The sequence below is a fragment of the Sturnira hondurensis genome, unplaced genomic scaffold, assembly GCF_014824575.4.
Source record: "Sturnira hondurensis isolate 20B ecotype Veracruz unplaced genomic scaffold, ASM1482457v3 Scaffold0021795, whole genome shotgun sequence".
In the NCBI taxonomy this organism is placed as follows: domain Eukaryota; kingdom Metazoa; phylum Chordata; class Mammalia; order Chiroptera; family Phyllostomidae; genus Sturnira; species Sturnira hondurensis.
Window position 1 is genome coordinate 2,071,888 of NW_028094426.1, and position 24,303 is coordinate 2,096,190.

Genomic DNA, 24,303 nt, shown 5'->3' on the forward strand with positions numbered 1-24,303 from the left:
TCCTGACAAACACATGCAGCAGCTTGCTGGCCGGCTCCTCCTGGATGGGGTCTGTGGCTTCTTGTGTCCCAAACCAAAGTCCTGCTTTTCTCCCCCTAAATGTGCTCCTCCTGCATTTTGTCTTATTAAGTGGCATTTTGAAAGTTTTAGTTGCGCAGGTTAATAATTTTGGAGTTATCCTTAACTCCTCTCTTTTTCCCAAGTCCCCGATTCAGTTTATAAACAAATCAAGCTAGTTTTATCTTCAAGAACCAGCTCTTCTTTAAATATATGCTAATGTTTTTAAATGACTACAGTAATTTTATTTGGAAATGCATTTAGAGTTTTGAAAGCACCTACAAGTCATAAGTTAAATGACTATATTTTAAAATAAAAATCTGTATAATTCACATTTAGTCAAAAATAAAATGTAAATATAAAACAGGAAATAGATTTTTTGAGTGATTTATAAATATTCCTAAAAGTCAATTCTGAAAAAATAGTTTCAAAAATGATTGACTCTAAGGCAGCATCAATGGCATGAATATTTAAGTTACCAAATTATCACTTACAAAGATAATATTTATTTGCTTATGTAAATTCTGGATGATTGTTTAACATTTATCTCCATTCTCTATAATCACTATGTGAATTAACATTCCATGAATAATACAAAGACTTATTTATTGCTCTGTAATGTTGATAAAATGCTGACTCTGAAACTACACTGCTTGAGTTCAGTACTGGCTCTATTATTTTCTAGCTATGTTATCACAGACAAGTCTCTCAAATGCTCTATGCCTTAGTTTCCCCATCTACAAAATGGGGATGATAAGAGTGCCAACCCAGAACTTCTCAGTAGTGTCAAATGGGACCACGTACATAACTAATTAGGGTAGTGACTAGCACAGAGTAAGAGGTAGGAACTGTGTTAGGAATAAAAGAGTTGTATGGATAGTCTTTGTTACTAGAAGTCCTCAGGGAACTCGAGGCATAAATAGAATATCTGAAAGATAAAAGACATTTCAAGGTTTCAGGAATTGTTTAAGATATCCATAAAATAGGGAAGGCAATATGTGTTAGTTGTCTATAAAGTGACAGAATTAGCCAACAAATGCCATAGACATTCAAATGAGAGAGGTTACTTCTAACAGTGGTTTATAATTTAGGGTGAGATTTTTGTTTCCTAAATGTTGAGGTGTAAGTATAATAAAACTGAGATATGTGCCCACCAAGTGCCAATTTTGATGTATGAATATGAGAAGCACAGGAGTTCAGTACACACTGTTAATATAGAGCTTTAATTAGATGCCAGAAGAGAAACTCTTCTGAAATACAGGTAAGTATTCATGTGCATATAAGAAGCTGCCATGTATGTCAGTACCATACACACGGGATTATCACACTGTTGACCAAGTTGTTTTACATGTTTCTCTAGATTAAATTCATTATAGGGAGTATAAGTTATATATCCCTGGGATTTCCTTTTTCCTGACACAGTTGTACACTGATGGAAGATACAAATTTAATCAACGTATATTAACTGAGTGAAGAAGACATAGGTTCCTCATGCTAAGATCACATAAATATGCTATTGAAATATGATTGACGTAGTAATAGCTGATCCTTGTGAATTCATTTTTTATGCCTTTCAAATAGACATACTTTCCTGAAATGTAATTAATTGCCATTGACCCCAGAACTGTGAAACTGTATGTATAGGTGGAGAAAGTAATTTCAAAGCTTGTCTCCAGGAAAAGGGAAATATCTAAAACCTTTTTTCCCCTCTTTTTTCCTCTAGTTGGCCCGTCACAACAAATTACTACAGCAGATGCTCAAACCAGGCTCAGATCCTGATGATGGAGATGAAGCCTTAAAGTATTACGCCAACCACACCGCACAGATTGAGGTAACCATCTATTATTTCTTGAAAGGGACCAACTTTGAAAAGACATGTTTCCTTTTTATATCAGACCATTTTTATAATTGTTCCCTAGGATAATGAAGCAAGATTGATGTAAGATGTAAAAATACATACTAAAAGACAAGATACGAGGAATGATCTATACAAATTTGAGGTGCACATTTATCAAAGTTGTCTTTATTTTCTGACCAGTACTATAGTTAAGTTTTCTTTTGTAATTAATAAGGTGATTTTTGTTCTGTTTTGTTTTGGTCATGGAAGCAGTTATTTCAGAACAATGTTGTTTCAGAGAAAAGATTGTTGTAATAGAAGCTATCATTTAAGAAGAGGTATCTTTTTTAAAACTATAGGAAGCTTATTAAAATAGAGGTCTCTGTGTCAGAAAGTATTCAGCAGTGTTCGAAACACAGAAGACACTGATAAAGTTTCCATGTTGATAGCATAAACTTGGATGGTTGAACAGTTTCCATCTTCAGTATGCAGCAATCGACCTCCCTCCCCACCCCTGTAAACGAGACCTTCTTTAACGGCCAGTGGCTGATCAGGAGTGTGTGTCAACACAGACTTACCATTATGTGTTGGGAGACCCATCTGGCTGTCACTGACTAGCTATGGTATCATTTGCACACTAGTAGGTAGAGCTAATCAGGCAGAAGCGTGAGTACAGTAGTTGACACTTGTCACTAGTAATGTACATTCGTACATTCATTCACTTTGACAGACATATTTTAGTTTTCAGCAGATTGTATGATGGGCATCACTGCTATTAATTCCTGAGATATATAATCACTGTACCTTACTGTTTACTATTGCCCAACCTTTGGGAAAATGAACATTATCTTGTGTCTCAAAATGGAGCTCTTAGTAATATTTATAAACTTTAATAGTGCTGTAGCTCTTGCAGGAGACTTGACCTAATGGAAACACCATGAGCTGGACCCGCAGCAAAGTACTGCTTACTATATCAGGTGCTTAGGAACCAGGAGGCTGAGAAGGTCAGGAAGCTGGAGACATTGATAGAAATAGATCATCAAAGCACCAAGGTTCTGAGGAAGATTCCAGAAGCCAAAGTACAAAGCTAGATGATTAGATGAGATCAGGAATAGCAGGTATAGTGAGTAAGCCAGAGGTGGGGATTGGGTTAATACCTGTGTGTGCAAGAGATGGGAGCTGTTGTTGAAGTTGGTCTGTTACTGGTTTCCCAGCAGTGAGGAAAGATTCAGCTGTAAATACATAAATTCGGTAAACATCCACCAAGCATTTTACTCTCCACCAATTCTTATGCTTGTTCAAAGACCATCTCGTGGCCTGCTCAGAGAGGTCACCCCTCCTTTCTTCACCCATTCATTTCGCCTCACTGTGCTGCCACAGCAGTTCAATCATTCAGTTTAGTTGAACCCATAATGTTGCTCCTTATGTGTCACTTGTCCCCTGCTGGAGGCAGGGATTGGTCTTGAACATCTTTGTATTTCTAAAACTGAATACCATATCTGGAATATAACCACAATAATGAACATTGTCCAAAATAATAGCTGACAAATGCTACAGACATTCAAATGAGGAAGGTTACTCCTACTAACAGGGGTTTATAATTTATGGTGAGATTTTTGTTTTTTCAATGTTAAATCGTAATTATAATAAAACTGAGATACGTTCCCATAAAGTGCCACTTTTGATGTATGAATATGCAGAAGCATAGGAGTTCAGTACAGACTGTTAATATAGAGCTTTCATAAATTATTGACTTTTTGTCTATAAGTTATATACTCAAAGATCTTGGGAAATAGGAAGGACTTCATGGATTATGTACCCGTACCTGGCCTACTCACCCACCCAAGGAGGAATCGCTCCATTGTAATAATTCTGTCCCTGCTCTCAGTTCTACCTGTGATAGAGATCTCGCCACTTCAGGAGGGAACTGATCCAATTTGGGGGGTAAAGAGTGCGCACTAGCCCACTATAATGTCCACCCACCGTTCCGAGCGTCTGGTCTCGTCACCACGATCACGTGGCGCTAGCATTTGAAGACTAACCACGGTTACTAAACTGCAAACTCCCAGATCGGGCTTCATGTTGTTTTCCACTTTGAATTCCCCGGAACTCCTCAGCTGAGGACTAAATAAGCATTCGTTGAATAAATGTATTGAAAAAATTATCTGCCTTTTGCTTTTTGACAGTTAACACATTCCCCTTCCTTCAGTCATCTCTGCAGTTTGTCCATGCCCCTTGTAAAATGTGACAACCCCCAGAATCAAACATAACATGTCACAAACGGGCTGAATAGTTTGGCTTATAATAATCAAGGCACAGTTGCTTAAATGCACCCTGAGATTTTTTGGAAACATTTAACATTACTGGGTCATGTAAAACTCCCCCCCTGCCGAGTTGCCTGTCATACCAAATAGGTCCGATTCTTCTTTTGTGAAATTGATTTCTTTTAAACCTGTGTGTAGGAAGTTTTACTTACCACCACTAAACTTCCTCTTATTTGTTTCATCATAGTGTTCTCGTGTGCAGTTTGCATATATACCACACCATTTAGGAGAGCTTCGGTTACAAATAACAACACTAGAGTGACTGCTGTTTAAACAGTAAAAGCATTTGCTGTTCCCAGATACCAGTAGCTCTGTGACTGATGCAATGATTCAGTAGTATCTCCAAACACCCAGGCCTTTCCATCTTGGGTCTTCTTGTTTACACTGGTGATATCTCTCCTTGTGGCTGTGGAATGGCTGCCAAAGTCTCAGGCATCATTCTCTTCCGCTACCTTTTCTTCTAAGCAGGAAGGAAGAGGATATAGACAAAAAAGTACTTTTATGCTAGGTATTTGTTTTTTTGTTGTTATCATTTTGTTTGTCTCAAAGGCTTTCTGCCTTTTCAGGAAACAAAGTCTTTCCTGGAAGCACCTTCTCTGCCTCCCCCAGGATATTTCTCCTTGTGCCTCATTTTTCAGGACGGGGTCTCATGCTCACCAACATACCAGTCAGTGGCGAAGGGAAACAGCGGGCCTTTCTGGCTTAGACCAGTCTTGACTCATTCATGAGCGTTGGGCAGAGTCTATAAACATGCACCTTGGTAATTTGGTCTACACAGACTCTTGTTAACTTAGTAAAACTGTAGAAAATATCAGCCTGCTTTTTTAAATTCAATGATAAATTATCACAAAATGCCAAATAAGAGAAGTTCAAAATAATGAGTATTTATATATAGGTGTGTACTAAATAGATACTATACCCATGAACATTATGTTTAGCCATGACTAGAAAAACAGTTCAATGATGTGAACACCTGTGTCTGACATGTTGAGTCTGTCATTTATTTCCCAGCAGCCCTTTTTAGGAAGAACAGGCTAAGAACAAAATACAAATATACCATGTGCTGGGTTTAAGGTGACTAGACAATCACTCCTATTTAACACCCTCTTAATTCTGTTGTACTTCATGAAAATTAAAAATAGGATTAATGGTCACCCAGAAAGAATTAAGATTTTGGTTTTTGTTATTTATCACCAAGTAGTGCACTTATGATACTTTAGTCAGTTAATTTTTCTTACTTAAAGAGAAACATGTAAATTGGTGCAGTAAAGGACTGTCTTGGACACTTCAAGCTGGCATATTTTTGCATTAACGGAATTTATAAAATATCATGAATACACTTGTGCTAAAAAAAGAGAACACACGAAGACTGAGGTGACTGAAGGCTAAAACACAGGTAAATCAATGTTTTCAGATTGTTCGGCACGATAGGACTATGGAGCAAATAGTTTTCCCTGTCCCCAACATCTGCGAGTACCTCACGCGAGAGTCCAAGTGCCGTGTGTTCAACACAACCGAAAGGGATGAGCAAGGAAGCAAAGTGAACGACTTTTTCCAGCAAACGGAACACCTCTACAACGAAATGAAGTGGCAGAAGAAAATCCGGAGTGAGTACAGTACACTGAGATAGTGCGTTTTGGGCTAATGGTAGATACATTAGTACTTTAGGACACAACATTATTCTTTGAAATTAGTTTTAAATATTTTGTCATCTGATGTTACTGAAATCACTTACAGGCTTAAGAATGTAAGCTCAGTGTACCACTGGGGCTGAGACACCTGCAGCTTAATGAAAACAGAAACCTCTGAATAATTAGATCGTCTTTTAGTGCCGACCCCATAGTTTTATAAATATTATGAAATACAAGGTTGTGGCTGTATGTTTCAGCTGTTGAACGACTGCAGATTTGAGGTCCTGGAATAAACGCTGACCGGCCCCAGCAGTCAGTGAACCGGATGGAGAGACGCCGGCATCAGCCTGCTCATCCTCTCTTGTCTTGTAGTTTTATGATGGAGTGGGTTGTTTAATATTTTTCCGAATGTCATTCTTTCTTTCCACCTACCTTTACATTGTCAAATCAAACTAAAAGTTTTGTGACACTTGTATTCAAATGGAAATGTTACCATTTTAAAGTTAAAAATGAGCATAAGTGAGTTGCCATGACTTACCTCTCAGGCCTCAAGTCTATCCAGAAGTACTCAACTTTAAAATTAAAATATTTTAAGTTTGAAATTTAAAAAAACATAACCAGTCTCTCCCTTTATGTCCATCAAGATTAGCTTTTCACATTTAGGTACTCCTATATTGGGTGAGTAAATGTTTACTAGGGTTTTATCCTAATACCACATGATTTCACTCATATGTGGAATCTAATGAACACATTGCACTAACAAGGAAAATGGGGACAGACTCATAGACAGAGAGAAGTGACAGCTAGAGGGGGGTGCAGGGGGGGTGGAGGGATTGAGCAAAAAGAAAAACTCACGGACAGGGACAACAGCGTGGTGATTGCTGGGTGGAGGGGTTATAAAGTGTCTAAAAGATAATGTAAAAAATACAATAAATATTAAATAAAATACAAAAAATTAAAGAATTATAAAGTTTAAAATTAAAAAAATTAAGGTTTAGAATAAAGTTTAATTTTCCCAGTTAAGTAATATCATGAGCTTTTAACAAAAATTGACAGGAGGAAGGTCTTGATTAGGTCTTTGCTGTCTTTTGGGGAAGTTTTCCAGACAAACAGGTATATGTTCTCAATACCTCAATTCAACATCACTCCATCATTCTAGTTTTCTAGGACTTTTAATGATTGTAGTTTTTGAATTTGAGTGGAACTTGAAACATATCATCCTTGAAGATAAGATGGTGTCATGCACTCTCAGCCTTTCCTAGCAGAGTATACGAAAAAAAAAAATGAAGAAAGAAATTACTCTCCCTTGACATTTTACCACATAGAATCTTATCAGAGAAAATTTGGTGTGTTCAGAATATATATGAAGACTTGACATTTTTATCTGGGACATTTGACAAACCCATATTTTTATCCTTGGCAAAAGGTAAATTGCATAATGAACTAGTGTTTGTGGGGTCTATGCTTTTTTGGAATAAACATTTATCAAAAACAAATCTTAAAATAACTTCCAATGTGCATTTTACTTTTAAAAATTGGACTTCCCTTATAGTGAGGTTATATACAGAATCTAATTCATCTGATGGATTTGTTGTTACCAATGTATGCATCGACATCTTCTAATTTCCTCTTCATATTGTGCTTTTAAAAACGAGGACTCCTGATTTGGGAGTGGTGGAGATGCAGATGGTTACAATTTATGATAAAGTAGACAACTCAGTGCTACGCGTAGTCATAGCCTGCTCCAGTGTTGGAATGCCCCCGTCCACGGAAAGTAGGCAGTGTGTCCCGAGGGCAGTACAGTGTATGACTGAGAAACTGACCGCAGAGATTGGAATTCACAGAAAGTGATTGAAAAGTTTATAATTTTTATTTGGAAGTTGATGTGCTTTTCTCCCTCAGTTAACTTCATGTTAAGTTAGAGAATGGACCTGGAGGAGTCATATGGTCAAACTTGTGCGCATTACATTCCTGTTCAGTTACTTAAGAATGGTGGATAGAACTAATGTTTGGTTAATGTAAATTGTATTCAGTAGATGCATTTGCTTTTCCATTCTGCTGACAAACACAGAGTCCCTTTTCTGGAAATAGTCAGCAAAGCCTTTGTCACTTGTTGGTAATTCGTATTGTGTCTCTCACCTCTGCCGTTGCAAACCCAAAAAGTTCTTAGTAAATATGAATGTTTAAAGCTTAGATAGCATTTAAAATCCCTAGTTTTCAGGAAGTGGTGCTGTGCCATGCTAGTGAGTTTCAGAGTTTTAGGTAACTGTCTGCGTCACAGGAATTTTTGTTAGAGATATATGTGTGCCAGGATTTGGGGTTTTTTGTTGGACTTTAAGGCATTGGAATGGTACAGATGTCTCAGTTTTACTCAATTATATAGCAGTCTATATACCATTCCATTAAAAAGGGCCCCAGGCAGCTTCTAAACTGGCTTTTCCCCAGTCTGCTCTAGGGATATATTAGAATCACCCTTTCAGTCCACCTTTAGTAATCGCAAAACTGTGCAGCCTTCCACAGATTTTTAGGTGTGAATTGGCTAAAGGACAAAGAAGGAATGAAATAAAAACCTTTTTAGGGTATTCATTATAAACTTGCAAAATAAGTCATAAAATGTTTATTTAAATATGCTTCATATTAGTTTACAAAAATGCATTGAATAAAATGTTATTTCAGCAGAGCTAATGTGTTGAAAACAAAATTTACTTTCTGTTCTGTCCCATTGCACGTCCTCCCTACTAGATAACCCTGCGCTGTTCTGGTTCTCGAGGCACATCTCTCTCTGGGGGAGCATATCCTTCAACTTGGCTGTGTTCATCAACTTAGCTGTTGCTCTCTTCTACCCCTTTGGGGATGATGGAGATGAAGGCAAGTGCTTGTCTTTCTTTAAAGGGTAAACATTTTAAAGTTCTAAAATAATACTCTTAATGCATTTAACTATTTAGAGCTTCAAAATAACAATGATTTAATTCTTGTTAAATAGATTTTTCTATATTCATTGGAAGTAAGAATTATGGTAAGTGGTGTAGGCAGAGAACTATGGCCATTCAAAGTGTTATTTTACAAAAAGCTCATATACAGAAGAGCTATTATAGCTTGTTATATATTGATAAATAAAGCACTGAAAAATTATTATTTCTACCTATTATTACTGAATGGATTTTAATATTATATAAATATATTGGACAATTAAGGGCTTATGCCAAATATTCATTGTGATTGCTTTAAATAGTGGGATTTATGTTTTACTCTCTTCTCTTTGCTTTCTGGATTGTCCAAGATTTCTATAATGAGCATTCATAAAATCTGAAAAAATTTAAAAATGCATAAAACAGAATATAATAATAGAGACTATCTCAGAGTAAAAAGTTAACTCTATTTCCAGAGTAGGATTTCTCTGTATGAATGATTGTTCATAAAATTAAATTAAAATTTTTTTCCTATTCAGTGATTCCAGATAGAGAGCAAGGGTGGGGAGAGAGAGAAAGAAGCATCGATTTTTTGGTCCACCCATTTATGCATTCACTGGTTGATTCTTGTATGTGCCCTGACTGGGGATTGAACCTGCAACTGTGATGTATCAGGATGATGCTCTAACCAAGTGAGCTACCCGGCCAGGGAAAATATGAAATTAGTATTATTAAACTAATATTGCATGAGGTTTTACAAAAGCTAAGCCAAGAGAAATTATCTCATTTTAAGTGAAATGGGAAATATTGTATAGAAGAAATAACTACATGGTGAGACTGTAGAAACTAAGTTGCATTTAGGTCTGGCAAAGTGAATGGGAAACTTTGTTACTGACTTGGTATATAATCAGATAAATAACTTTGAAATGTGTGTGGAAAGAATGGGGAGGAGGAAAAGGTGAGCTATATCAGCAAATAATAACTGCTCAAGGTGCTTGTGTATCTCATCTGTTCTTAGGGGGAATTATTATGAGAGTTTAATGACCTGTCATGAGTAAATCATTTAGAATAGTTCTTGGTAAAACTTAATGGTTGTTGATGTTACGAGGTAAATGTTAACCCTGCAAAGGGAAGCCCCATGAAAGGGATCATACGATGAGAGCAATAGGTACTTGAATCTGTTGCAGAAGAACTGGAGGTGAGCAGGAAGGGAAACAGGAGCCCAGGAGTATTTGCTATCTTAAAGGCCCATTCAGATAACAAACATCAAAGTCCTAACAGTTAGGTATAATGATCATGAATAAAGTTTGACCTTCTGGAAGGCAGGCCGGTACTTAAAGAAGCATATGTGGCAATGGAGCAGATGTGGGAGTTAAATAGCAATGAAAAACATAGCGACTGTCTGGTCATCATCCCTCGTAGGGAAGGTGCTAACACAACAGGTCGTGCAGACAGCTTTCTCTTTGCTGTGTTCAGTCTCATTTCGTGCCGATAGCCCTCTTGGCCCAGAAGAATGTGATGCTTGTCAGGAGAGAGGTCCAGCTTGAAATGATACATTAGTATCATATCCACCCAGAATGCTAAGAGTAAATTGTAGGGCCATAAAGTCTTAGCTAGGGAAGCAATTCTGGAAATTATCTAATATCAAACCCTCATTTGATGGATAAAAAGACGGAGGCCCAGAGAGTCTAAAAATTGGCAGATAGCAGAGTAGAAGTTTCACTTTTTGGTTCCAGTCCAGGACTTTTCTGCATGAGGGATTGTGTTGGAAGCATAACAGGGAGGTATCAAATCTTCACACAGGACATAATGTTTCATAGTTCCATTCCGTGATCATATCTTACTCAAGCCCCAGAGCCAACGTATGTAGCCTCTGCTACCACCTACGAATGTGAAATATTATGGTGATGGGCAGCGCCGCTCCTCTGGACATACAGCCTTTGCTCATTCAGGGGAGAGTAGAATGTCTGATACATTTTTAATAGTTACCTGACTAATACCAGAGTGGTGATATTGAGCGTAATAACAGCACCTGATGATATATGACAGAATACTTAAGACTTGACATACATAATTTTGTTTAATCTTCCTGGCAATCCTGCAAATAAGCACTTCACCCTTATGGATAAAGAATCTGAAGCTTAGGAATAGTTGCCCAATAATTGGGGAGTGGAGTCCAGAAATACGTATTTTTTTAACACGGTCCCAAGGTCTTGCTGGTATAATTGGCCCTTGAACAAGAACTTGAAACCACATGTATAGTAGAGTTCGGAGTAAGGCTCCAACCTCAAAAGAAATAAGAGTAACAAAAGCAAGACTGGAAAACCGTGGTGCCTTGTCATCAGGGCAGATGCAGATTTTACCCTTCAAAAAGGCTGAATGGAAGTTAACAGCAGTCATAAAGGTGCAGGTTCAGTCTTAGGTGTCTGGGTGTAGGGACGATGCTGGAGGGAAGGGAAGGGAAGGCATGAGCTGCTATTTTTGGCAATATAGAATCCCAGTGTTAGAAGAACAATTAAATCCAATTGTAGTTCTAGATCAGTTAGTTAATTATGACACAATGCATACAGTTAAGTTTTTGTTCTGGATTAGCTGAGTCTCTAACCTTCAGTTGCACACTATGCATAGCTAGAAAGGCTGAGGAAATGAAGTTAAATGAAGACTGCCGAGTGCACTTGGCCATCGGTACTGGCTGGAGAAGGAAAGTTTTGTACTGGGTATGCACGTTCTCTAATGCCCCATTTTGTGGTACATGGGCTGGATGACTACTTGTTGGGAGCACTTTGAGGCAACTTAACTAATTGTATCATTAAGATTCTTTCCAAAAAGTGCTAAAAAATTAAATAAATCAATGGGAACATGTCAAAGAACACAGCATCCAACTTGAAAGGTCTCCCAGTGGTAAAATCTGGAAAATTTGAGAAAAAAAATATTGGCAGTAATACATAATAACCCACAGAATAAAATAAAAATCCAGGAGTCCAGAAAAGAAAAATCCAGAAAAGAAAAAAAAAAATATTTCAAACAATGATATGCCAATTAATAAATGTAGAAGGAATAATGGAAACAGAATGGCACCACCATTTATCAAACATCACAGAATCATCGATAGAGTCCAAAATTAATGTGTTAAATGAAAGCTATAATGATAAACAGGATATGGACACAGTCATAAGGTATTTCCCTATAACGTAATTATTAATTACTAAATAAAAAATAGTAACTTTACAATGGAAAAATCACTTTAAGTGGTCAATGTTAATGTCATCAGTAATGAGACACAGCAACACTGGGGGCCTCTTGATATGATGCCCTGACGTGGATGTCACATCATTTGCCAAAAATGCATAAACTGAGAACATTTCAGACAACCCAAAATGAGGGACATTTTACAAAATAATTGCCCAGTACTCTTCAAGCTTGTGAAGGACAAAGATTGAGATTTCAGTTACTATGCATGGATGCAAAAGTTGGACAATGAAGAAGGCTGGTAGGAAAACGATTGATTTATTTCAATTATGGTATTGGAGGAAAACTTGGCAGATGCCCTGGGCCACCAGAAAGACAAACAAGTAGGTCCTATAGCAAATTAAACCTGGAACATCGCTGGAGGCAAAAATTAGAAAGCTGAAGTTGTCCTACTTTGGGCACATCATGAGAAGGCGGGTTTCTTTGGAAAAGAAAACATCGCTAGGAAGAATAGAAGGCAGCAGGAAAGAGGAAGAGAGGCTGACGCCATAAAAGAAGCCATGGTGTTGTCAGGAGTTGTGGCTGACTCAACAGCATGTGACACACACGCTCCAGATTGAAAGAAACTAAAAGACGTGACAACTAAATGCAGCGTGTGATGCTGGTCCAAAAAAGCATTCATTGGGCAATTGATGAACTTTGACTAAGGTCTATAGGTTAGAAAAAGATCAATATCTTATTAATTTATTGATAATTCATTATTATAATACAATTATGGAAGGTGTTGACGTTTGGGAAATCTAGGTGAAAGGTATATGAAAATTTTGTATTGTATTTGCAACTGTTAGGTAAGTCTCAAAGACTTTTGAAGTGAAAGTTTAAAAAAGTAAATAAATATGAGTAGTTGACCAACCCTAAGGTACCTAGATTCTGGATATAGAAGTTGATCATGAGTAATTCTGTGTTTAATAACTGTGCAAGGGTCAGCCGATGGCAGAGAGAGACATTGTTGATGGTCCATTGTCATTGGTCCAGAACTAAAAGGATGAGCACCAATGGCAAATATTGTGTATTTAATACTTATTTTCAAAGACCAGCCCTAGGAGCTGTGACAAACTTCAAAAGTTTGACTGAAGGAATATTGGTGGAACCAGCAGACGTAATGATTCTATGCAAACTTGAATCACCACCATGGTTCATTGGAGCATCCCTTTGTCACCTGTATAGATTAGGAAGCTTCACTTTTATCCAGAATGAAGAAGGCTTAAAACAAAAACTAAGAAGAGTTGATTTCACAGCAGCTTCTGTAAAGACAAATTGTTTAAAGGCTAAAAGTTAAAATTCTCTAGGCTGACTATTCAGTGATAGGGGATGAAATCTACAACAGATGTGAGTCACTTCTTGCATTATATGTTGCTAAAATGACACTGACTGATATTAAAAGTTCTTATATAGTAAAAAAATCTTCACAAACAGCATCAGAAATAAAACTAAAGTCCTGGAAAAAAAAAAGAAGTTGATCATGACATCTCCTCATGAATCTGGGCCAAAAAAAGGTGAAATGAGCCACCCTTCCCAACCCCAGACTGTCATACAAGCTGCTCCAGAGTCACTGTGGCCAAGGAGGAGGGGAGGACAAAGGAGCTGGCGGAGGGAATGGGCTGTGCATGCTCTCCAAACATGACCTCACGTGAGCTGCTGGGGATTGCTTATGCCATGTCTCTCCTTCACACTCGGCTTATAATATTAATGGAGAGAATGCTTCACCCAGCTCAGCATTCAGAGGGAGATACTTAAGGTGGGGGGTGATTCTCAGAGGATCATTTCACAGGGCCCTCCACCCTCCCACCAGGTACAGAAAAATCTCCTTTCATTGACAGGCTTTGAGGAGCTCTGTTTAAATTTATTCACAAATCCAGGCTTTATTTGTGTGGCTGTAGGTTTTGGTTTGGGTTATTTTAAAATGTAGTGAGTTCATTTATTTATTTAACATATGATTTCTCTAAAAAAAAAAAAGAAAAGAAACCTGTGCTGAAGTTGAGATAGGAGGCTACACGGGTGTGGCTGAAGCAGCAGCTGTTGGTGCTAAGGAACCTTCTAGCAGACTGCTCAGAAGTTGAGCATTGTCATGCCAACCACCCCTGCCCAGTTTGGCAAAGGCAGGCCAGTTAGTGGAGTAAATTGCTGTCAAGGGAATTCATTATATCCAGATAGCATGTGATTTTTAAAAAAAAAATCATGGTTGAATGTAAGGTGTAGTTCTATTTTCCCTCAAATGCCTTGTGTTAAAATAAGGTTTTTCAAGGTGATTTAGATGCATTCCACTTATAAACAACCATTGATGGAGTGTGGCAAAATGCCAGATACTGGGCTGAACCCTAGGGACAGAAAGGTTGGTAAAGTTGTCCTTGTTTTCAAGAAGCTCAAGGTCTAGTTTAGAAAAGAAGAAAGGAGTAAAGCACAAAGGTGGAGAAAAGACCACCTGTGGCTGTATGGGTGGATGCCTGCTTCAGCTGCACAGAGGTGGGGGACAGACAGAGAAGGCCTGTGAGCCCATGTGGGAGGCGGAGGATCAGAGAGAGCCTGGGAAGTGAGATGCAGCGTGTTCCCTGCAGCAGACCACAAACCAGTCAGTGTGAGGGGGACAGGAAATCTCCATTATGTGCACTGAATCGAGGCCTCTAAGTTTGTTATGTGAATTTTGTTTTTAGATGACACACTTTATACTCTAAGATTTAAAAATGTATGGAATGAATTCTGATATTTCATTATAAAAGCAATACATGCTCATTATAGAAAATTGATACAAATGTGAATTATTAGGTAGAGAAGACAGTCCCTCTTCCCTCCCTTATGAGATAAAAATTGATTTTTATAATTTGTACTGTCTTCTCTAGGGTTTGTCAGGGTTTTTTTTTTTTTTTATGCATGTGAGTTGCTTGACTTTCCCATTCTTTTTTTTATTTTTAAAGATTTTATTTATTTATCTTCAGAGAGAGGGAGAGAAATATCAATGTATGGTTGCCTTTCATGTATCCCCTGCAGGGAGTTGGCCTGCAGGGAACCAGCCTGCAACCTGGCTGGGAATCGAACCGCGATCCTCTGGTTCGCAGGCCTGCGCTCAATCCACTGAGCTACACCAGCCAGGGCGGTTTTTTTATTTTTTTTAAGCATTAAATCTCAGCGACAAATGACTATGTCTATTCTTACAAGGAATGATTTACATTATTGTCAATTGACAATGGTGTAAATTAATGTCTACTTTATATAACTTTTAAGTTTATTTACTTATTCACAAACACATATTCAGCACTTAAATATGTTCAAGGTACCATGTGGAATACTATGTGAGTTCTTTCTTCTTTAAGTGCATGGTTGTAACTTCTTTAGTCAAAGGAAATCTCAGCAAATCAGATACTGTTCGAGGAGCAGACGAGATGTGGTTAGCTGAGGAGGCATTAATAACAGTGCATGGTATGACTGTCATGTCAAAGGTGAGACTTTCAAAATAACAGTATCACACCAACTCATTGCTTCTAAATTATGTTGGAGTTCAGTTGCTGGCCAAAACTTGCTGAATGTGTAAAGATGTTTAAACTGAAGAGTGAAGGTCCACAAATTTGGGAATTTATACCGGAAGATTTAGTTACTTAAACCAAGCTCACAGATTATTTTAGTTTATTCAGTTAATCAATAAATATTTGTATTTCTTTATGTTCCAAATCATTGATTTGATTCTCAGCTTCATCTACTGTACTGTTGTTTCCTTGTAAATTATTCTTTATTTCAATTAGTGTACCCTTCATTTCTGACTGGCTCTTTTTAATGCTGTTTATGCTGTTGAGGTCCTCACTAAGTTCCCTGAGCATCCTTATAACCGGTGTTTTGAACTCTGCATCTGATTCATTGCTTATCTTCATTTTGTTTAGCTCTTTTTCTGGAGTTTTGATCTGGTCTTTCATTTGGGCCATGTTTCTCTGTCTCCTCATTTTGGCAGCCTCCCTGTGTTTGCTTCTATGTGTTAGGTAGAGCTGCTTTGACTCCATGTCTCACTAGTGAGGCCTAAAGCAGTAGGTGCCCTGTGGGGTCCAATGGACAGCCTCCCCTATCACCTAAGCTGAGGACTCAAGTTGTGCCCTTCATGTGGGCTGAGGACACCCTCCTCTTGTAGTTGAGCCTTGGTTGCTGTTGGCAGGTCAATGGGAGGGATTTACCCAGGCCAGTCAGCTGCAAGGACTGGCTGTGACCACTGACCACCAACCTCCGACCTCCTTGGAGGATGTGCTGTGTGGGCATAGGGTGGTGGTGCTCTGTCATGGTCTGTGACTGTCCACTGGGTGTGCTGGCTCTGGGGTTTCCTGGTGGTGCAGACAAAGGTCAGCCCCCACCTGTGTTTTGCCCAGGGCCACCCTGCCTGAACTGTAAAGCAATCTGAGATGGCTGCTACTTGTGCTGGGCTTGGAGATTCCGAGGTAAAGACAAGCTGTGAATCTAAGCTGGCTGCTGCTAGTGCTGGCTTTGGGGCTCACTGAGCTGTTGCTTATTTGAGAGGATTTAGAAAGTTGTGCAAATGAGCCAAGACCAGCCAATCATACAGAAAAGCAGCTTGGATGGGCCTGTAAGTTGGGTAAGGCGGAGTTTCTGGGCATCTTCAAGGCAGGTCGAATGGCATTAGCCAGGTTGATGGAGTCTCAACATATGGCACTGGTTTGCTGGCTTTGTTGGGGGAGGGTTAGGGAAAGGGTCAATGGCCTCTGCTTGCCTTGATGCCAGACACTTCAGTTTCTCCCTTTATACCACTGGTGCCTTTCAAGCTGCTACCCTGGTGCTGGAACTCAGAGGGAGTGAGTCTGAGTAGGTGAATCTGTGTGTGGGCTCTGTAAGAGGAACTGCTTGGGACTCCAGAAGTTTCTTCCACTGACTCAATCCCCACTCACTGGTTTTTGCAGCCAGAAGTTATAGGGACTTTCCTTCCTGGCACTCGAACCCTGGGGAGCCTGGTGTTTGTCTGAGACTCCCTGCTCCTGAGATATCCCTCCCAAATTTTTATTCACCACATGTGGGTGAGAGACCAGCCCTTTTCATGTCTTTGCCCCTTCTACCAGTCTTGATGGATGTGGTTTCTTTAATCCCATAGTTGTCAGGCATCCATTCAACTCGATGTCTAATGGTTATGAGTGGTGGTCGTTCTACATTTTACTTGTAATTTTTATGTGATTGTGTGAAGGGGTGAGTCATGTCTGGCTACAGTGCCATTTTGAACAGAGGTTGCTTTATGGCTTGCTTTAAGAGATAACATGATAAGAACAAACATTGCAACAGTAAACATGTCTAAACCAATGCTGTTTGCTACCTGGCATTTTGTTTTCTGTTGAATGTCTAATAGGATCTTTCTGCCTACTTTTGATCTTTTAGCACTCACTGTGAACTCAAAGGCTTATACAGAATTCATTGCACGAGTCCAGATAATCCCACAGTTTTGATGACAACACAAAAACCCTGCGCACCACAGGCCTTGTGGTGTTTTGCATGCAAAAGTTAATTTTGTTAACAACAAAAAGAGGTGTGGCCAAAAGAAATAATTAGTCAAAAATCTCCATTTTGTTGTCTCCCCTCTGACTTCACCAGCCACCCACACACAGTTGAGGTCTCAGCACTGGTTTCGTCAGCCTAGGAGTGTTGCCCTGTGATTTTCTCCGGCAAACCCAGCAGCACATAATGCACAGAGGGGGATTCCTTAAATCCGTGTGTCGCTGCAGATGTCACTGAATTGTGCTTCTTTTTAACGAAATGTATTTTCAAACTCCCGTTTGGACAATTTTGAATGAAATTTTGTTTGTAATAGAGTTTCATTTTAAAATATTTGAAACTTTTGTTTCGGATGGTTTAAGTAGCTCAATATTTTTAAGAACTCAAGTTGGCCTTTAAGCACACACTTTCTTATGTGTTCTTTAGATTCATGTACTTATATACGCCCACATGTGTTTTAACTGTTAAATCTTGTGTCTGTGGAGGACTGGGTATTCTTCATTGTGAATTCTTTAGAGGAATCTATAATATAGACACTCAATAATAATAGAACAAGGCAGAGTATGAGTTCAATGGAAGAGCACCAGGTTTCACATGATTTAGCTATACACTTAATGGTTATCAATCATAACTTTTGAATGATGGCTCCCACGTGGGACACTTCTATAAAGGCATTTAGCATATGTAACTCCTGTAGGAGACAAGGAGGAAGAACTCTCAGGCTTAATGAAAGGGGCACAACCAGTGAATATGTAAGCAGCCTGAAATTAATCACAAACTTTCTGGAAAGAAATGTAATGAATATTGTGTTCACAGACTTTTCCGCTAAATACACAAGTGTACACAGTAGGGTGTTTTGAATTTGGTGTCTCATGGCTTGACTTGCTATATGTGTTATATAAAAGTGGCAAATATTTTAACATTTTCTACCTTTGCTCTTAGGAAAAATAAACTTATCCGCATTTTACAGGTACACTTTCTCCATTGTTCTCAGTTCTTCTTTGGATTGCAGTCGCAATCTGCACGTCAATGCTGTTTTTCTTCTCCAAGCCTGTGGGTATTCGGCCCTTTCTTGTGTCAGTGATGCTCAGATCAATATACACAATAGGGCTGGGGCCTACGTTAATACTTCTCGGTGCAGCTAATGTAAGTATTTTGCTTTGTACTGTTATAGATTAATTAAAATGTACTATATGTAAAAATTTAGCTATGTGCTTTAATTCATATGCACAGTAAATTGTAGTTTATTGTGAATCTGAATTAACCCGTTTAATTTGTACATTCTTAATTTGGAGTGAAAGAAAAAAATGACAAGTAAAACTGGGTATATTTACAAAGGTCACATTTGGGGCATGACCCATTTCTGCCACGAATTTAATCCAATCCAGTTTTTAAGCCTTCTGCGTCTGTACCAGCAGCTATTGGCGAAAATGACTTTGAGCCGCTGTTAACATCCTGAAGCGACTTCTAAATCATCTAAGAAAGATTAAGTTACATTCAGTAGAATTATAGAACTGAGTATCTTTTATAAAATGACCAGGGAAAAAGAGTTGTTGTATGAGAAGCTGTGCAATTGGGCGCTTTTTATTAGAACAAAACCTATATACTTGTCAAAGGCATAGATGAGATTCATATTTTTTTCACTAAATTTTAAAGTATTAGAACAGAGGAGACCATTTCAAAACTTAAGTTAGGTAAGTTTAGAATACGTAAGCCAAAATACTATTCCAAATAATGGCAGTTGTACCCAAGAGAAAATTTTAAAAGAAGATGGCAACTTTCTACGTGGGAGCTACAAAGGGATACTGAGAAAAGGTAAATCAGCAGGTTGATGAGAGAACAAATGGCCAGGTAAACAAATAAATATATATTGCTAATATATGTGGTGGAACACTTTTTATATCTTTTACTGGATTGCTAGCATAATGTCACATATTCTGGTATCTATATATAGGCCTTATCTCCCCAACTATAATGATTAATTATTCAATGTCAGGAGCATCATTGGTACTCAACAAATATTTTGTAAATAAGTTGGCTATTGAATGAGGGGAAGATTATTTTTGTATTATGCATTCACAGTGCCTTGCACATTAAATACATGGCAAATATTTATGGCAAATATATAAATTAAATAGTCAATCAAACTTTCAAGAATTATAGGGCTGAGCCCTGGCTGGTGTAGGTCAGTGGATTGAGCGCAGGCCTGCGAACCACACGATCGCGGTTCGATTCCCAATCAGGGCACATGCCTGGGTTGCAGGCTAGTTCCCAGGAGGGGACTCACGAGAGGCAACCATACATTGGTTGATATTTCTCTCCTTCTCTCCTTCCTTTCCCCTCCAAAGATAAATAAATAAATCTTTTAAAAAAAGAATTATAGGGCTGAGTTAGCATGGCCAGTTCTGTGTTTCTGACACTTATATCATAATTTTTCAAAAATTGGATGTGACATGTAAGACAGCTTCTCACGAGCTAGAACACTCAGTCGATCAAATTACCTGGTACTCCTTAATCGTTGTCAATAAAAGAGAGTGCAGTACACACACAAGGAGATCTCACAGCACAGAGTTCTGTAAAGTACGAAATGTGTTATTCCGTCAAGTCTCTTGAGGACAGAGGTTGTCTCACTGATAGACAGAATCCTGTCCGTCTCACTCCATCCCGTTTCCATTTTTTTCACCTTAGTACAATACCTGCCACTTAAACATTCAACAGCTGTTTACATGAACCGAACTTATACTATCAGTGCTTTGGAAATAAGCTACTTTTGTAATATATTGCCAATCAGGCTAATTAAGGAATCTTCATGAAATTATCTGAATTTTTATGAACCTATTAGTGTGTTCAGCTTGTTATTTTTTCTTTAAAAATACATTGATTATTGAACCAAATTATCTGAAGAAGCAAACAATATTTGTAAATCAGTAGCTGGTCCTCAATAAGGCATTGATCCAAGTAAGAAAAACCCAAGTTTTATAGCTAAAGAATAGCTAAATAGAGTTGGGCCAAAACCAACAGACGTTTATGGGGCCTCTGTGTAATATGCACCGAAAATACCGAGAGGTAGAGGATGAGGTTCTCGCCATCCAGAATAGTATATGAAGAGATAAGGAATAACAAATTTAATGTCTACTAGGAAACCCAAAACATTTGAAATATGCTTCCTTTTCCCCTCAGGGGACAGGATAAAAACATGACTTCTGAGTTTAATTGACTAGTCATGTTAGGGACAAGTTTTATGCTTTAGTTTCTTGGCAAGAAGGAGTATGCATGGACATACATGTTTCTTATTAACTGTGCGAATCTGTAGGCATTCTGATGGCCTTCACAACATAAAATGCCCATGCACACCGCCTCTTTTTAACTAAAGGAAATAATCAACTTAAACTTGGGACAAAATAAATAGAATAATTATAATTTTTATATTATAGATATTCATAAAAGAGCTTTTGTTTATAGCTTTGATATTGTACTGGTTAGTAAAGATGTTTTTGCAAATAATTGTTCATCTTAATATTTAACATAACAAACTTATTACAAGACTATCTATAGTTGACCATTTCCCAGGAAGCAGGGAAAAAAAATAAAAGCAAACACAATCATGTTTTACACCTCAGGTTTTATATATTTATTTAACTTCATTTACACTTAAAAGTTTACATTGTGTAAACAGGTGAAATTCAGGTGCTAAAATTATTGGTATCAGAAACAAGATAAACGAAAGAAAGTGCCCACTTGGCAGTGAAGCCTTGCTGGGGAGCAGAGTTCTGGACCTCAGGCAAACCAACAAGCCTCTGAATTTCATTCCTCCCTTCAGTGAAATGAGGACATTAAGACCAATGTCACCCTGATAAATCCAATTAGGATTTTTTAAAATTAAAAAAAAAAGGCCTATTGTATCCTCACTGTATTGTCAAAATCAGTTGAGAAGATCAGTGCAAAGATGACAGCAATAAAGCCTACTGTTCACCAGGTGCCTAATATGTGAAGTGCTATTTAATTGTAAGACGTTGCTACCATGATCACAAAAACGTTTGCATTTGGGTTCATGGAGAGTTGTTCTGGACTCAGCGTCTCTCATAGTGTTGAGCAAATGCAGAAAGTTTCTTTTTTTGTTTTGGAAAAGGAATCAAGTGGGAGGAAAGAACCTCAATCTGTGCTCTAAGCATTATCGCTTTTTATCATCTTGACATGTTTATAAATATTGAAGTTTTGTTTAAATTGCCACTAGTTTCTTTATCTTGTCACAGTATTTGCGATATTTCAAAAGATTCAAATGTTTTTTTCTGATATAAAGAATATCTTATAATCCAGTACAGTTTTCTTCCCACCCTCTATGTTACATTTTCAGTTATTGGTAATGGAAATTAACATATTATTTTGGCAAATGTAAACATACATTTCATAAATATGTAATCATTTAATTTTTTCACACCATTAAAGTATTTGTAAATCTCATTTTGATAGATATTTCCAGGTATGTGGATTTTACATGTGTTTCATATTGCTTCTGTTTTTAGATATATATTTTTTCCATCACCGTTTATCCCCCCATACCCTCTGCTACCTCTACCCACCCCCTGCAATCACCACACTGTTGTCTATGTCCATGAGTTTTTTCTTTTTCTTTTTATTTTTTTGCTCAATTCTTCCACTCCCACCCTGAGCTGTCAGCTTGCTCTCTAACTAGGAATCTGTCTCTTTTTGCTTGTTAGTTCAGTTTGTTCATTAGATTCCACATATGAGTGAAATCATATGGTATTTGTCTTTCTCTGACTGGCTTATTTCACTTAGCATAATGTTGTTCAGGTCCATCCATGCTGTCGCAAAGAATACAATTTTCTTCTTTCTTCTTTCTTCTTTCTATGGCTGTATAATATTCCATGTGTAAATGTACCATAGCTGTTTTATCCACTCATCTACTGATGAACAACCGGGCTGCTTACAAATCTTGGCTATTATAAATAACACTGCAATCAACTAAGGGGTACATGTTAATAATAAAAAATAATACAGTAAATGCCTGTGAAAGATATTTTAATGTCTTCTAAACACTTGTTATCTATAGTGTTTTCCCTTTCTAGGACTGCCTGGAAATGTGTAATTTATTTAATGGCATTTATAAATCAGCTTCCTTTCTCACAATTATTTGTAATGGGAGCATGTTCTCTCATTCCTGGACTTGGTCTCACAGTTTTGCAGAGAGGTAAAGCCAATGAAGTTTAGCAGATAGCTCTCTATTAATATGCCCCAGTGTTCAAATTTAACACTGTCATGCCCTCCGTTTCTTACCCATAGATCATTTCCTGGGAGGGCTCATGATACTGCTAATCTGTAAGGTTGAGTCCTACCATGTGCTCATCCATCACATACAAATTCAGTTATACTTCTGAATCAAAACTTCCATGTCTTCCTCTTTTTCTGTCTCTAATGCACACGTGTGACACACACACACTACACTGTTTCTCCTATAATATGGTCACTAAAGGTTCCTAACTGCTTCTGGCATCAGTTGCAGATACAGAAAACTGCTCCATTGGTGGGGAAAAGCTAGCACATGTCAACCTAGAAAGTGACACTACAGATTACACCACCCTTGTTTCCTATACTGTTTTGTTGGAAATTTAAANATTAATATGCCCCAGTGTTCAAATTTAACACTGTCATGCCCTCCGTTTCTTACCCATAGATCATTTCCTGGGAGGGCTCATGATACTGCTAATCTGTAAGGTTGAGTCCTACCATGTGCTCATCCATCACATACAAATTCAGTTATACTTCTGAATCAAAACTTCCATGTCTTCCTCTTTTTCTGTCTCTAATGCACACGTGTCACACACACACTACACTGTTTCTCCTATAATATGGTCACTAAAGGTTCCTAACTGCTTCTGGCATCAGTTGCAGATACAGAAAACTGCTCCATTGGTGGGGGAAAGCTAGCACATGTCAACCTAGAAAGTGACACTACAGATTACACCACCCTTGTTTCCTATACTGTTTTGTTGGAAATTTAAAAAATTTCCAAGGTAATTTTGACTATGTAAAAATTTTGCCTTAGAATTTGGCCATACAACTTCTTTCCTGCCCAATCATTTATTCTTGCATTTATTTCTCCTTGGGATGAGCACCTCAAAACAAAAGGACAACAATTTCTGTGTTTCTGATCTGAACAGAAACAGTGCGCAGCACTGCTGGCTTCAACTCCACTTCGGTTCAAAGATTATTTGAGAGAATAGACATATACATCAACATCTAGCCCTAGGTCAAGATTTTTTTTTAAAAAAATCAGTCTGAAAACGTATAAGGCAAATATTTATTTTTTATGCAAAATTAGCAGAGACCGCCCTGGCTGGCGTAGCTCAGTGGATTGAGTGTGGGCCTGTGAAGCAAAGGATTGCGGTTTGATTCCCAGTCAGGGCACATGCCTGGGTTGCGGGCCAGTCCCCAGTGGGAAACACATGAGAGGCAACCACACATTGATGTTTGTCTTCCTCTCTCCTTCCCTTCTCCTCTCTCTGAAAATAAATAAATAAAATATTTTTTAAAAATTAGCAGAGACCCTTTTAGACAGGAATGTGTCCTCGCTTTTGCATTATTTGAGAACTGAAATGTATTGTTCTTTTGGGCATTTGAATTCAATGCATTACTTTTCCTGCGTGTAAAGGGCTTCACATAAATAGTTTTCCTGCATACTTTTTTATGATTCAGTTTAGGAAAGTAGAGACTGGGAAACAAAATACAAATAATTTATCTTAAGCATTCCAATTTTTAATTTTATATTTTATAGAACTTTTAATTTCTACTTTATATTGAAGAACTAC

General features: G+C 37.9%; 1 protein-coding gene across 3 annotated transcripts in view; it reads left to right on the plus strand.

The window, feature by feature from the left end:
* Positions 1-24,303, plus strand: part of ITPR2 (inositol 1,4,5-trisphosphate receptor type 2) — a 456,496-nt gene that overhangs the window by 354,972 nt on the left and 77,221 nt on the right. For all 3 annotated transcript variants that reach the window (XM_037033923.1, XM_037033924.1, XM_037033925.1), the window contains 4 exons: positions 1,781-1,888; positions 5,633-5,825; positions 8,592-8,717; positions 18,447-18,622. In XM_037033923.1, coding sequence (XP_036889818.1) covers positions 1,781-1,888; positions 5,633-5,825; positions 8,592-8,717; positions 18,447-18,622 — 603 coding nt within the window. The remainder of the gene's footprint in view (positions 1-1,780; positions 1,889-5,632; positions 5,826-8,591; positions 8,718-18,446; positions 18,623-24,303) is intronic.